This window comes from Coturnix japonica, chromosome 16 (genome assembly GCF_054131305.1).
Source record: "Coturnix japonica strain WE chromosome 16, WE-NBRP24, whole genome shotgun sequence".
Taxonomy (NCBI): Eukaryota; Metazoa; Chordata; class Aves; order Galliformes; family Phasianidae; genus Coturnix; species Coturnix japonica.
Genome location: NC_140678.1, coordinates 4,988,875 through 5,001,742, shown reverse-complemented (window position 1 = coordinate 5,001,742; position 12,868 = coordinate 4,988,875). Strand labels below are relative to the sequence as shown.

At 49.2% G+C, this 12,868-nt stretch overlaps 1 protein-coding gene, 1 long non-coding RNA gene and 1 pseudogene across 3 annotated transcripts in view; 1 reads left to right on the top strand and 2 right to left on the bottom strand.

Annotated features, from left to right (window-relative positions):
* The first annotated feature begins 1,608 nt into the window (after positions 1 to 1,608).
* LOC146758223 (olfactory receptor 5AR1-like) lies at positions 1,609 to 2,547 on the top strand (annotated as a pseudogene).
* A 2,660-nt stretch (positions 2,548 to 5,207) lies between these two features.
* Positions 5,208 to 12,868, bottom strand: part of LOC146758216 (uncharacterized) — a 233,032-nt gene continuing 225,371 nt past the window's right edge. The window contains exons 1-5 of one of the 2 annotated variants that reach the window (XR_014934944.1): positions 6,844 to 6,947; positions 6,707 to 6,742; positions 6,110 to 6,145; positions 5,722 to 5,790; positions 5,208 to 5,549 (exon numbers count right to left, since the gene is read on the bottom strand). This is a non-coding gene — a long non-coding RNA (uncharacterized LOC146758216). Of the gene's footprint in view, positions 5,550 to 5,721; positions 5,791 to 6,109; positions 6,146 to 6,706; positions 6,743 to 6,843; positions 6,948 to 12,868 lie in introns of those variants that run through there. The other variant, XR_014934945.1, reaches the window with a different exon arrangement.
* LOC146758222 (olfactory receptor 14J1-like) lies at positions 9,819 to 10,781 on the bottom strand. Its single transcript, XM_085517948.1, has one exon. The coding sequence runs from the start codon at positions 10,767 to 10,769 to the stop codon at positions 9,819 to 9,821; it is 951 nt and encodes a 316-aa protein (XP_085374074.1). The 5' UTR covers positions 10,770 to 10,781.

Below are 12,868 nucleotides of genomic sequence, written 5' to 3'. Positions count from 1 at the left end.
TTGTGCTGCACTTAATCTCCCTCTAGAATGACTGCATAAGTTATTATGAGTTATGCTTAATGTTGCAATATGCGCTGAGTCTTCCTAAAGGCCTCTGAGATGGAAGGCAGAAATACAACACCCAGCTAGATCCTAAAAGTGCTAATATTGTTATGTCTTTATCTTCAACTCTAATGATCTCCAGTCTCAGAAAAGTTAAGCTTTTTGATTCATCACTTTACACTTAATATTATCTATATCTATATTATTTCTATCTGTGAGAACAGCCTTGTTTTTCTTGCCAGTTCTGCTTCACAAGACACACTGGAGTCATAATTGGCTGCTTTTATCTTTGTACCCATCAGATGCAAGGACTTCTTCCTCAGGTTTCTCATATACTGTTTTGGATTAGAGTGCACCAAGGTGGAAAGTTGCTCACTGTTGCATCCCAAAAAATGGAAATCCACCAAACTGGGGAAAAACAACCGAGGATCAGCCAAAAGCCTAAGTGATGAGGCTGAGGATGGAAAAATGGGGATTAAGTAAATGAACATATGACCTCACAGATGCAACTGAGCGTGCCCAGAAGGACATTAGCATATATGAATAATTTCTTGGAAAAGAATGAATATGTATGCCCGTGTACTGCTTGTGCATGTTGGAACAGTTCAAATGTAGAACCTGAACTTTGAGAGAGCACGCTAGCTTGTCAAGTATCCGGGGAATAAAGGAATACCACTCTGTGACACCACACTGGAGTTAGAGAGTTTTATTCCTAGATTTTGGATGATGGAACATCAACACTTTTATTTATTTATTTATTTATTGCATTTAGGGGCATCTCTGATTGTGATCAACTTTTGTAAGACAGCAGATACCTGTCTCATTTCAGTGCTGTACAGGATTGGTTTTCATCAGTCGGATGCCTCTAGCCCTGATTTGGTGCACCTTTGTGCTTTTCTCTGAGGTGTGCTCCAGTTTTTAAGATTGGACAAAGGAGGAGGGGAAGTCAGGAAGGATGTGGTGGAGACCTTGTGGAGGAATGAGTGCCCAGAGTGAGGGAGAAGTCCAGGCACAGCAACAGGCATTCATCCTGAAATGCAGACTGAACAGGTCTGTAGCCAGGAAACAGAGCTTCCTTCCAGTCCCAGATGTAGAAGGGCTGCAGGGTCTGGAGTTCTTCAGGCTTTTCCACCTTGGAGCACTATAGGATACTTCAGACTGAGATTGGGATTCTTGTCACCTCTCTTCCTCTGAGCTGATCTCTGTGACAACTTTACAGGACGTTTGCCTGGTTGCTTTCAATATGAATCCCCTGCAACTTCTCAAGAGGTGACAAGTTTTCTGGCAAGTGTGATCTTATCCCAGCTGCTGGAACGCTGTCCTGAGGGAAAGAATTCTCTGAAATGCATTTCGTTTTCCATCCCCACATGATAAAAAGCAGATAGGAAGAAAGAGGACAGGAAAACAACTTCTTATTTTTTTTAACCTCATCTACATATTTTCTAGTGCCTGAGGTCTCTTTTTATTTACTTTCCCATCAAAGAGTAAGACTCAGATAAGGAGTATTCTGCTTTGCTCACTGATGTGTCTGCTTGCTTCCAGCTGTGTACAGTGTGCCTGACAGGGATGCTGGAGGGAAATCTCACCGAGGTGGCAGAGTTTATTCTGCTAAGCTTCACTGACAACCCTCAGGTACGAGCCCTCCTCTTCACTCTGCTGCTCCTCATTTACACTGCCAGCCTGGTGGGGAATCTCACCATCATCATGTTAACTCAAGTTGACTCTCACCTGCAGACCCCCATGTACTTTTTCCTCTGTAACCTGTTCTTCATTGACATCACCTACTCCTTTGTGATTGCTCCCAAGTAACTGGCCAATCTGTTAGCAAAGAAGAAAGTAATTTCATTTCTGGGCTGGGCTGTGCAATTTTTTCTTCACTCTTTCTCCATCAATGCTGAAGTCGTGCTCTTAGCCGTGATGGCGTACGATTGGTTTGTGTCTGTTTGCAACCCACTGCAGTATGTGATCCATATGTCCAGACAGAAGTGTGCTCAGTTGGTCTCTGTCTCATACCTGTGTTGATGCATCAGTTCAGTTGCCCACACAGCTTCCCTGTTCAGCCTGTCCTTCTGCGGGTCCTGTGTCATCGATCACTTTTTCTGTGACATCTCCCCACTGCAGCAGCTCTCTTGCTCTGACAAACGTTTTGCACAAGGGTTACACGTGGCCCTTGCTGCAGTGGCAGCCTCGGGCACTGTGAGCATCATGCTCATCTCTTACCTGTGCATCATCTTTGCTGTCCTGCAGATTCATGGTGCCCGAGACAGGTGGAAAACCTTTTCCACCTGTGCCTCCCACCTGTCTACTATCACCCTGTTTTATGGGACTCTCTTCTTCATCTACTTAATACCCGTGCACAGCAGCTCTGCTGATCAGTGCAAAGTGGCAGCTGTGTTTTACACACTGGTAATCCCTGCGGTGAACCCCCTGATTTACAGCCTGAGGAACAGGGAGGTGAAGGATGCCCTGAGGAGGTTGATACAGAAAGCATTTGTCAATAAGTAAAATCCTCTCATGGAACAAATCTGAAGGTATGTAAGATTAGGAGGTGACTACACAGAGTATAACTTGCGTCTTGTCAAAAACAGCAGGGAACCTCATTGAGACAGCATGCTGCTCTTTCATTTCCCTTGGCTTAGAACTCCTCAGAAGTAAGTCAGCAGAGAGAAAATCCAGCCACAGTATTAACACCCATCAGTTGTCTTCACTGTCAGAAAATGTCAGTTGGGGTCCTGAGAGACAGATCTCAGTTTCCTCGCACAGGCTCACTGCAGTCTCCACAACTCCCACAGGCTGTTGTACATCCAGCTATGCTCCTGAGGAACACAGCAGAAGAAATAAGGACTTAGGGTGAAAAACCTTCCTGATGTCTTATTGCAAGCCAGATGTTGTGATATCCAGTGTTACTAAGCATCTTTGAGGTGAAGGGCTGGAAAGGAGTAGCTTTCTGAAGACACCCAAAGCAGAGAAAGAAATGTCAGGTAAATAGAGACAATTTTCTTGTACTGAGAAGAAATTGTATATAGGATATGGCAGGATTGTACAGAAAGTCATCAGGCAGCTGTAGCAATAAGGCAGAAGTCCATTCCCTACACAAGAGTATGATCCCCATCACTGTAATCTGCTTTGTGAGGAATATTCCAAAAACTAATAATGTAAGAATGACAGTATACTAAGTTGTACCAAGCAGTTGCATCACTAGCTCAAATGAAGCAGCACCTAACCTTTGTAGAAGTTCGTTCTGCATTTGTATGGCCTCATCCACAAAATGCCCAGGTCCAGCCACCTGTCTAGGATTCCTTGCTGGTTGTGTAGGTAGAATTGTGTCTCTTGAGAACTACTCTCTCTCCTTATGCACCTTTTTTAGCAAAGGAGCTTTCTTTTTGAAGGTTTCTGCCTGCCACAGAATGTGAGCAATGACAAGTATGGAGCAGAACACGTGTCACCCAGCTTTGCTTTTCCTGAGAGAAATAACACTGTGCTCACATTCCTCATTTCCAAGCTCTGCTTAATGGGTTCTGTTTATTCCTACGTAATCCTTTCAGCTTTGCACATTAGTTATGCATCTCCCAGCCAGTAGAAATAATAGTAATGTTCTGTGGAATTTATCTCCAGAGCTTACTGTGTCTTGCCTTGTAGTCAGCTGGGATTTCAGAGATGTTTTGGGTAGCCTGCTCTGCAAGCAGTTAAAATCTTTTAGGCTGGGCCATTCCTAATGAATTACAGACAGTCCAGAAAGTGGAGTTTTTATCTCCAAGGCTTATATCTGTAAAGGCTGTGCGGAAGGAGAATGTCTGCTCCTAGAAGGTATTGGTCAGGGCTCTTTACCTTTGTCCTATCCCAACAGACCCCCTTTAGATATTGAAAGGACACACTCAGGTCACCTCACATCATTCTCCAGGCTACACAGCGCCAGCTCTCAGCCTGTCCACGTAGCAGAGTTGTTTCATCCCTGGGTTCCTATTTGTGGACCTCCTCTGGATGCCCTCTAACAGCCCCATGTCTCTCCTGCGCTGAGGACTCCACATCTGAACACAGTGCTGCTGGGGAAATCTCACCAGCACAGAGCAGAGGAGCAGATCCCCTCCCTCTCTCTGCTGAGACAAGTTCACCCATCTTGTTAACAAGGAAAGCCTGCTGGAGGTTGTGCCCCCAAGCTGCTGGAGTTGAAAAAGAACCAGGAACACACTCTCAGAGGTATGATTTGAGCTTTGAGTGGTCCTGCATGAAATCAGGAGTGGCAGTTAATGATCCTCATTAACTGTTCAGGTTCAGGTTATGCTATGATTTCATGATTCTACAGACTTGCAGGATGTCTGTCACTTGTTCTTGGGACTGCTGTCAGTTTACATGGGCCTTATGGCTGTGGTGATGAGTTAGCTACATAGAAATTTAGGCCCTAGTACAGGCAGAGCTGATGGCAGGAGTCAATGCCCAGCCAGGTGTGCCCGACCCATCCAAGCTGGGCAGGGATAACAAGGTAACCCACGGGGCCATTGGCTTAGGCTGCAGCTATCTTACACTGCTGGAGGTTGTTCCAGCCTTGTCTCTGTGCCTCTACTAGATCCAGAGCTCACGATGGACGAGCAGAACCTCTGTGGGAGTTGTGTTTTAATCCAGCAGGTGCTTGGATTAAACTGCATATGCTCATCTGCTCACTCCCCACTCTTCCTAGTGATCACTGATCAAGAAAGGGTGTCACTGGTCATCAGGGAGCTTCATTGGTCATCAGGAGATTTGAGGCGTCCATGGGAGGGGATGTGCAGACCTTGTTCTGGGAGATGGGGCACTGACGCAAGAGGACTAAAGCAAACCCAAAGGAGGGACAAGTGGCTGCAGTAAGATTGGGGGTAAAAGGAAGGTGATGTAGTCATGCTGTGTCCATGGATCAAAGTGTAACGAGTTTGGGATGAATTGTATGGAGGAGCTGAGAGAGAGCAGAGGGAGGGTACTGGGGCTGCTTGGCAGCACGAGGATCTCCATCCTTTAGGACTTTGAGGCAGATGATGAGAGAGGGTGGCGAAGCCCACAGGGGTGCAGGACATGGTGCGCATGGCATGGAGCTGGGGAAGCTTCCCAGCACTTTGAGGTGACTACTGCCAGGCAGAGACAGATCCAAGCAGTTCGTGCTGAGCATGAGAACAAGGACACAGACACACAGAGTGTAGCTTTGCTGAGGGATTTATTGATCATCAGAGGGTGTCATTGATCATCAGGGTCTTCATTGGTCATCAGAAGGCAACGCTGGTTATCAGAGGGCAGCAATGGTCATCAGAGGATGTCAGAGGGCATCACTGGAAAGGAGGAGCCTTGTCCCTGCAGAGTTTGTCCCCAAGGACTTAGGGCAGGAGAAGGACTGGCAGCAGCCAAGAGACCCAGGGCAGGATGTGGGTCCCCTGGGGACAGAAGCCATAGCCCCTGTCCCAGCTGCATGGTGACTCTGGGCCATCCATAGGGCACCCTGAGCCTGCCCCCTCCAGATCTGTTCCTCTGCACATCGCTGTAGACTGCAAGCGAAAGGCTGGAGGTGAGAGTGGCCAGGTCCCCCTGGAACAGGTCAGGGACAGTCCCCTCCATACCATCAGTTCCCAGCACCTGATGCCCAGTCCTCAGGGCTCCAGATACAGCCAGGGTCCCCTAAGTCCCCTGTGGGGTTGTAAGCATCCCCGTGCTGCTCACCTAGACATGTAAATCCAGGGCCACACGTCTCACGCGTGGGGGATTCTCCTCTGTCCTGCTGAGCACATCCTGGGGAAAAAGGGGCCGTTAGGGACACACAGAGGGTATGGGGAGAATGGAACACACTGGGGGCAATAAGGCACAGTGGGACACCCTGAAGGTGCAGGGACCCATTGTGGGCATAAGAACAGCATGGCCAAGGCAAGGTCCTGTGGCCAGCTCAACCCCAACTGCCCCCCATTGCCTCCTTCCCCTGACCATTGCCCTCCCACATCTGGAGGGAGCCCAACAGCAGCCTTGGGGCGGCAGGAGTGTCCCCAAGTCTCAGGGGAACTGAGAACAGCAAGACATCCCAGCCCCATCCTTGCGCCAGGGTCACCCAACTCACCAATCCAGGAAGGGCAACAGCAACAGGTGGTGGCGCCTGAGGAAGAAGAGCCATGAGGCAGCAATGAGGGAACTGTGAGTCTGGGGGATCACGGGGTGACCCCATCCAAGCAGCCTGGTTGGTCCCAGGGCTGCCCCCAACATCATGGTTGCCAAGGTCTTTGCACCTCTGCCCATGGAGGAGCCCAGGGCTGGGGTTGGGCATAAGGACAGGGCAGGGGTTTGGGGAGCCCAAAGGAGGGGAATAGGGGTGCCAAGAGTCTTGGGGGTGCTAAACAGAGAGGAATGGAGAATGAGGGAAAATGAAACACAAGGGATTGGGGACCTAAAGAGATGAGAATCGGGTTGCCAATTAAAGGAGATCTGTTGGTGCAAAAAGGATGGGATGTGGGGACCCAAAGAGAGGGCATTTGGAACAGCCAAGAAAAGGGATTTGGGGGAGCCAGAGAAAAGATGAGTAGGGTGCAAATGGAAGAAATTTGGATGTGCCAAATATAGGGGCAGCCTCTGCCAGGCAGGGACAGACCCCACCCGCTCCTTCAGAGCTCCCTGCAGGGCCATCCTTGGGCACAATCAGCATGGCTGCCCAGGAACTCACCACAGCAACTTCGGAGTCCGGCACTTGCACAAGTGACTGTGGGGAGAGGAGTAGGAGAGAGAGTGAGAGATTGCATCAGGGATCGCCAGTAGTCAATCACCTCCAGCCCCAGCCCACATCCCCCACAGATGCTTCACCTGAGCTTCCACTGTGCAGCACAGGGCACCAAGGAGCATCACGAGGCTGAGCACAGCTGCCTTCATCTTCCTCTGTGCTCTGGGAGCTGGGTGAGGCTGCAGGAGGACACGTCTGCATTTATCCTCCTAGAGTCCCTCCCACTCCCCAGATGCCCCTGGGCTTGGCAGACTCCCCTGACATGGACTGAGCCCAGCATGCAGCCGTCCCCTTCCTTGGCCCCAGGAAACATGAGGAAGCCAGGGATCAGAGGAAGAACACTGAGTGCTGGGATCCTGATGGCATTGAGCCCAAAGCCCTCAGGTCCCAGCACTCAGCACACACGGCCTTTCTTTCCCCCAGGACCACCCAGAGATAACGCTGTCTTCATATCATGTCTTTGTCCAAGGACTCATCCCTGAGTTCTGTCCTGTCCTGTGAGACTACAAGGTGTGAGGCTGATTCTTTTTGGGAACTAGGATACAGCATCTGGGGACACTGGGAGGTGAGAGGGTAATAGGGACATGAGTAGTAAGGAACTTAAGGAGATATTTGGAAGGCAAGGGGACACAGGGATATGAGGGCATGAAGATACAAGAACATCATGTGATATGAACACATCATGGGAACATGAGTATGTCACGGCAGTTTGGGGAAGTCATGGAGTTATGGGAAAATGGGGACATGCAACCAAATGGGAACTACTTGGTGACAGGGATCTGGAAGTTTGTAGGTGGGGCCATCATGGCCAGGCTGGATGTAGCTCTGGGCAGCCTGGTCTGGTGGTTGGTGACCCTGCACATAGCAGGGTGATTGAAACTAGATGATCATATGGTATGTTTAACTCAGGCCATTCTATGATTCTGTGTGGGCAGTGGGGACAGTTGGGTGATAGGGAAACATAGACACAGGAAGGTTGGCAGTGTTCACTCAGTGCCTTTGTCATCATGCTGGAGATCAGGAGTGAATAACAGAACTTGGCTATGGCTGATTGGTTTCCTCCTCATTTATTGCTTCAAAACCCAAAGACCATGCCTTTTAGAATCATGGAATCTCAAAATCATGGAATACCTGAACCATGGAATCACAGACTAGAATCAGCGAGTCATGGAATCACAGAGCCATGAAATCACAGCACCATAGAACTATAGAATCATGGCATCATTCAGGTGGGACAAGACCACTTAAGTCACGTCAGGAGATGTGTCGTGTATTTTCTGCTGTCTTTACATAGCCAAGAGCAGAAGACCCCATGTTACATCCAGATATCTGCATTGCATGTCTGAGATGGCAGTAGTGCTGCCTCTGTCCATGAGGACAGTTTGCCATTAGGACACACAGGCACGGAATCCAAGGCTGAGGGTGAAAATTGGCTGAAGGTACCTGAGTAAGATCTGAAGTCACTGGGCTGTGTGCCTGAACTTCAGAGAACAAAGGTGTCCTACGGGTTTTGTTCCCATGATGGTCCAGCCTCCTGTCATGGCTTCAAAGAAAGTGAGTCTTGTTGTATTTGGATGAAAGAAATGAAACAATAGAGAGCTGGTAAATGGCTTAGAACTGCAAACAACTCAAGAATTCTACAAGGAAACATGATATGCCAATTTGAAGTACTTCATCTGACAGAACAGCCAGCTGGTCACAGCTTTCACAGGGCATTTCCCATAAAAAGGAGAGTCCTCATCTGGACTGATGACATCTAAAAAGAAGCAGGCTTTTGTAACAGTCCAACACTGAACAAGTGAAATGTGATGTGGTCTGAGTTCTCAGGCTGCTTAACATACAGCCTCCACTGCAGTGATCTCCCCACCACGTTAGAAATGAATTCTCAGGTCAACCAACTATTAACTCAGATAAGAGCTGCTTCAGAAGTAATGCCTCATCTTATGTGACCCGGACCGTAAAATCAAAGGCAGATGTTGGAGATGTGACTGTAGAGGCTGAACCTTCCCAACAACATCTCATTACGTGTTGCTGCCGGGTGACAGTTGTCAGCAGATGGGCAGCCTGACAGAATGGCATCTGACATGGTAGTGCATATGAAGCAAAAGTGTGCCATTCAATAACAAGTGGAAAAATGTTACACTTGTTGACATTGACCAACACTTGCTGAATGTTTCTGGAGACCAAACAGTGGATGTGAGCAAAGCTAGGCAGAGGGAGGTGTGTTTCAGCAGTGGTAATGGTGGGTCACCTTCTCTGGTGGAGATGCATATAAGCAAGGCATGTAGGCTCCTCTTCCTTACCCTCACTCTCCCATCTCTGTTCTCCAGGATTCTCCTGACCTCGTGTCAGTCATCTCATTAGGGGCAGCTTTCTACCTACATCCCTATGTTCCGGAATGTCTCCTGTAGGACCTATCAGAGCTTTGTGCACAGTTCCTCTTCCACATACCATCCAGGAGGCAGTGACCAATTCTGTGTACAAAATGGAAGAAGCCCTGGAGGAAGCTTGGACACTTCTGACATGATAACCCATATTCAAGAACTTGTCCAGTGCAGGGTCTCAGAGGGAATGAGGAAGAAGGAATCTGACAACCAACGTACAAACCAGCTGCTGCTGCTGGACACTCAGAGGCACTGTCAGATGTGAGCCTGAAAACACAGACCCCACCCAGGAGCCCAGGGATGGCCCATCAGCTGTTGCAGGCTGATTGCACAGACGGATGAACAGCTGTGTGATTACAGCTGGACTGTGGGTTTCTGAGAACATCTGACCCTGACAGCTCCAGAAACGTCTCATAAGAAGGAGGATGGACAGAGTCACTGCATGACCTTTATTATGTTATGGTTCACAGAGAGCCTGTTTCACTGTATACAGAGTGTCTGGGCTAAACTACAAAGGTACATGCTGAATAGGAAATGATTTGAGTAATGACTTTGTAATGAAAATCATTATAGTATTAGTTTTAAAACAATAAGAATAAATTACACAGATAAAATGGCACAAAACAATAAAAGAGAGTTTGATTCAGTAAAAAGCTGTATTACAAGTCATGAATTCAAAAAGGTGAGCAGTTCACTGCTTTTGAAATACATTTGGTCATCACTTTCCTCACTGCATCCTTGACCTCCCTGCTCCTCATGCTGTAGATGAGGGGGTTCAATGCTGGAGGCACCACTGAGTACAGAAGTGCAACCATCAGGTCCATGGATGGCGAGGATATGGAGTGGGGCTTCAGGTAGGCAAAAAAGGCAGTGCTGAGAAACAGGGTGACCACGGCCAGGTGAGGGAGGCACGTGGAGAAGGCTTTGTGCCGTCCCTGCTCAGAGGGCATCCTCAGCACAGCCATGAAGATCTGCACATAGGACACAACTATGAAAACAAAGCACCCAAAGCCTAAAATGACACTAAAAATGAGAAACACAACTTCTCTGAGGTAGGAGGCAGAGCAAGAGAGTTTGAGGATTTGGGGGATTTCGCAGAAAAATTGGTTGACAACATTGCCTTGGCAGAGAGACAGTGAAAATGTACTGGCAGTGTGCAGCAGGGAATGAAGAACCCCAGTGCCCCAGGCAGCTGCTGCCATGGTGGCACAAGCTCTGCTGTCCATCAAGGTCCCGTAGTGCAGGGGCTTGCAGATGGCAACGTAGCGGTCATAGGACATGATGGTGAGAAGGGAATACTCTGCTGACATGAAGAATGCAAAGAAAAAGAGCTGTGCAGCACATCCTGTGTAGGAGATGGCCCTGGTGTCCCAGAGGGCGTTGGCCATGGCTTTGGGGAGAGTGGTGTAGATGCAGCCCAGGTCGAGGAGGGCCAGGTTGAAGAGGAAGAAGTACATGGGGGTGTGCAGGCGGCGGTCGCAGGCTACCACTGTGCTGATGAGGCCGTTGCCCAGGAGGGCAGCCAGGTAGATGCCCAGGAAGAGCCAGAAGTGCAGGAGCTGCAGCTGCCGCGTGTCTGCCAACAGCAGCAGGAGGAACTCGCTGGTGGAGCTGCTGTTGGACATCTGCTGTTGTTGGGCTTGGAGTCCTGCTCAGAGACCAGAAGATAATGACAAGTCTAGACCATTTTCAGAGACATTCCTCCTGCTATATTATATAAGTTTTCCTTTTGCTTAGGAAAATAATTATTGAACTCCATAACTTGTATTTACTTACATGAGCTTCACCATCCCTTAAGAAGTAGAATACTGGGGAGCTCTTAGTTTCTTCTCATTTCCTAATCATACCCCAACCTCCTGGCTATTTTCCTCTTTACTGCAGCTGCTCTTTGAGACACCAGCCCTAGCCTCTGTGCACTTCAGTTTGTCTTAGAGAAATCTGCCTGTTTGCAGGACAGTGAACTATTAATGCCTGCAGAAATCAACTATAACTTATGCTGATTGTATCCTTTTAGGCAGGTGAGGCTGAAAGCACAGCCTGTGTGACTGTTCAAAAAACAGCGAATTGATTGGAGATATATTTAGGAGTCTCCGAGCTGTGTTCAAAGTTGACAGCCCCTTTTAGATTTCTGCCTCCAATCCTTTCTGCTTTCACTCAGAACAAGAAATGGAAAATCCCTGCCTTGGCTTTACTCTTGCAAAGTATCCTTACCAACATTCTGTTGTGCAGTGGAGCTGTGATCCCCCTGCCCCAGGCAGCAGCTGTGGCAGCACAAGCCCTGCCGGGGGGCTCCTTCCCCTCACATGTCTCCCCGCAGCACCCTGGGCAGCTCCCCGGGCAGGCTGAGTGCTGAGCCTGGCAGGCGGCAGAGTCCCATACCCGGCACACAGCCCCTGGGGCACAGCAGGGACCCTGCTCTGCAGGACAGCCCTGGGCACCCGCCTGCAGCCCCGGCTGAACAGCCTGCAGCCGTGCTGGGAGACGCAGTGCCTCAGGGCTGTGCTTTCATAGTGCAGTATGGAAACTTTCAGCTAAAGCAGAAATCTTTTTCCACAATAAAGAAACATGCAGTGCCTGCAGCAAGATCTGCTACGGGATGTCTCAGTTTTAGTTAGCCCTATAGGAACAGAAGCTAAGTGGTCTGCAGTGAGACTTACCATATCATGGCATGTGAGCTCTCCTGTCGCGAGCTCACAGTTTGCTCACACTGTACTCATCCTCTCTCCCCTTTCTCTCCTCTACTTCAGTCACCTGCAGGCTGTGTTGTGCACAAGAGCTGCTCCTGGGCACAGCTGTCTCTCTGCAGCACTGCCCACTTGTACGAGCTACCTGTGTCCCAGTAGCCTGGCCCAGCTCAGTACACCCGAGGATTTGAGTTTCTCTTCCTCACTGCTTCCCCTGGAGATTTCCCTGGGGCTCCAAGGCTGAAAGCTCCTGGTAGGCAGCAACTATGGCCAGACCAGATGTGCAGGAATCCACTGGGTTCCATCTACTGTGGAAATACAAGCATACACTCGGCCCTATGTGAGAAGATCTGTGGGATCCTCCCATTTAGAAGATTCGGGCATTCAACACAGGATCACAAAATCACAGAATCGCAGAATCACAGAATCACAGAATGACCAGGGTTGGAAAGGATCTCAAGGATCATGAAGCTCCAACCCTCCTGCTTGGCAGGGCCACCAAACTTCCACGTTTACTAGATCATGTTGCCCAGGGCCCCATCCAACCTGGCCTTGAACACCACCAGGGACGGGGCATCCACAACCTCCCTGGCAGCCTGTTCCAAGACCTCAACACTCTCCTAGTAAAGAACGTCCCCCTAACATCCAACCTAAATCTTCCCTCTTTTAACTTAAAACCATGCCCCCTTGTCCTGCTATTATTGGCCCTTTCAAAGAGTTTAATCCCCTCTTGGTTCTAGGTTCCCTAGAATACTGGATATTGAAAGGCTGCAATGAGGTTACCCCGCAGCCTTCTTTTCCCCAGGCTGAACAAGCCCAGCTCCCTCAGCCTGTCCTCATAGGGGAGGTGCTCCAGCCCCCTGATCATCTTCGTGGCCCTCCTCTGGACCCCTTCCAAAATCTCCATGTCTTTCTTGTACTGAAGGCTCCACACCTGGACACGGTACAACAGATGGGGCCTCACAAGAGCCGAGTAGAGAGGGACAATCACCTCCCTGTCCCTGCTGGCCACCCCTCTCCTGATGGAGCCCAGGATACCA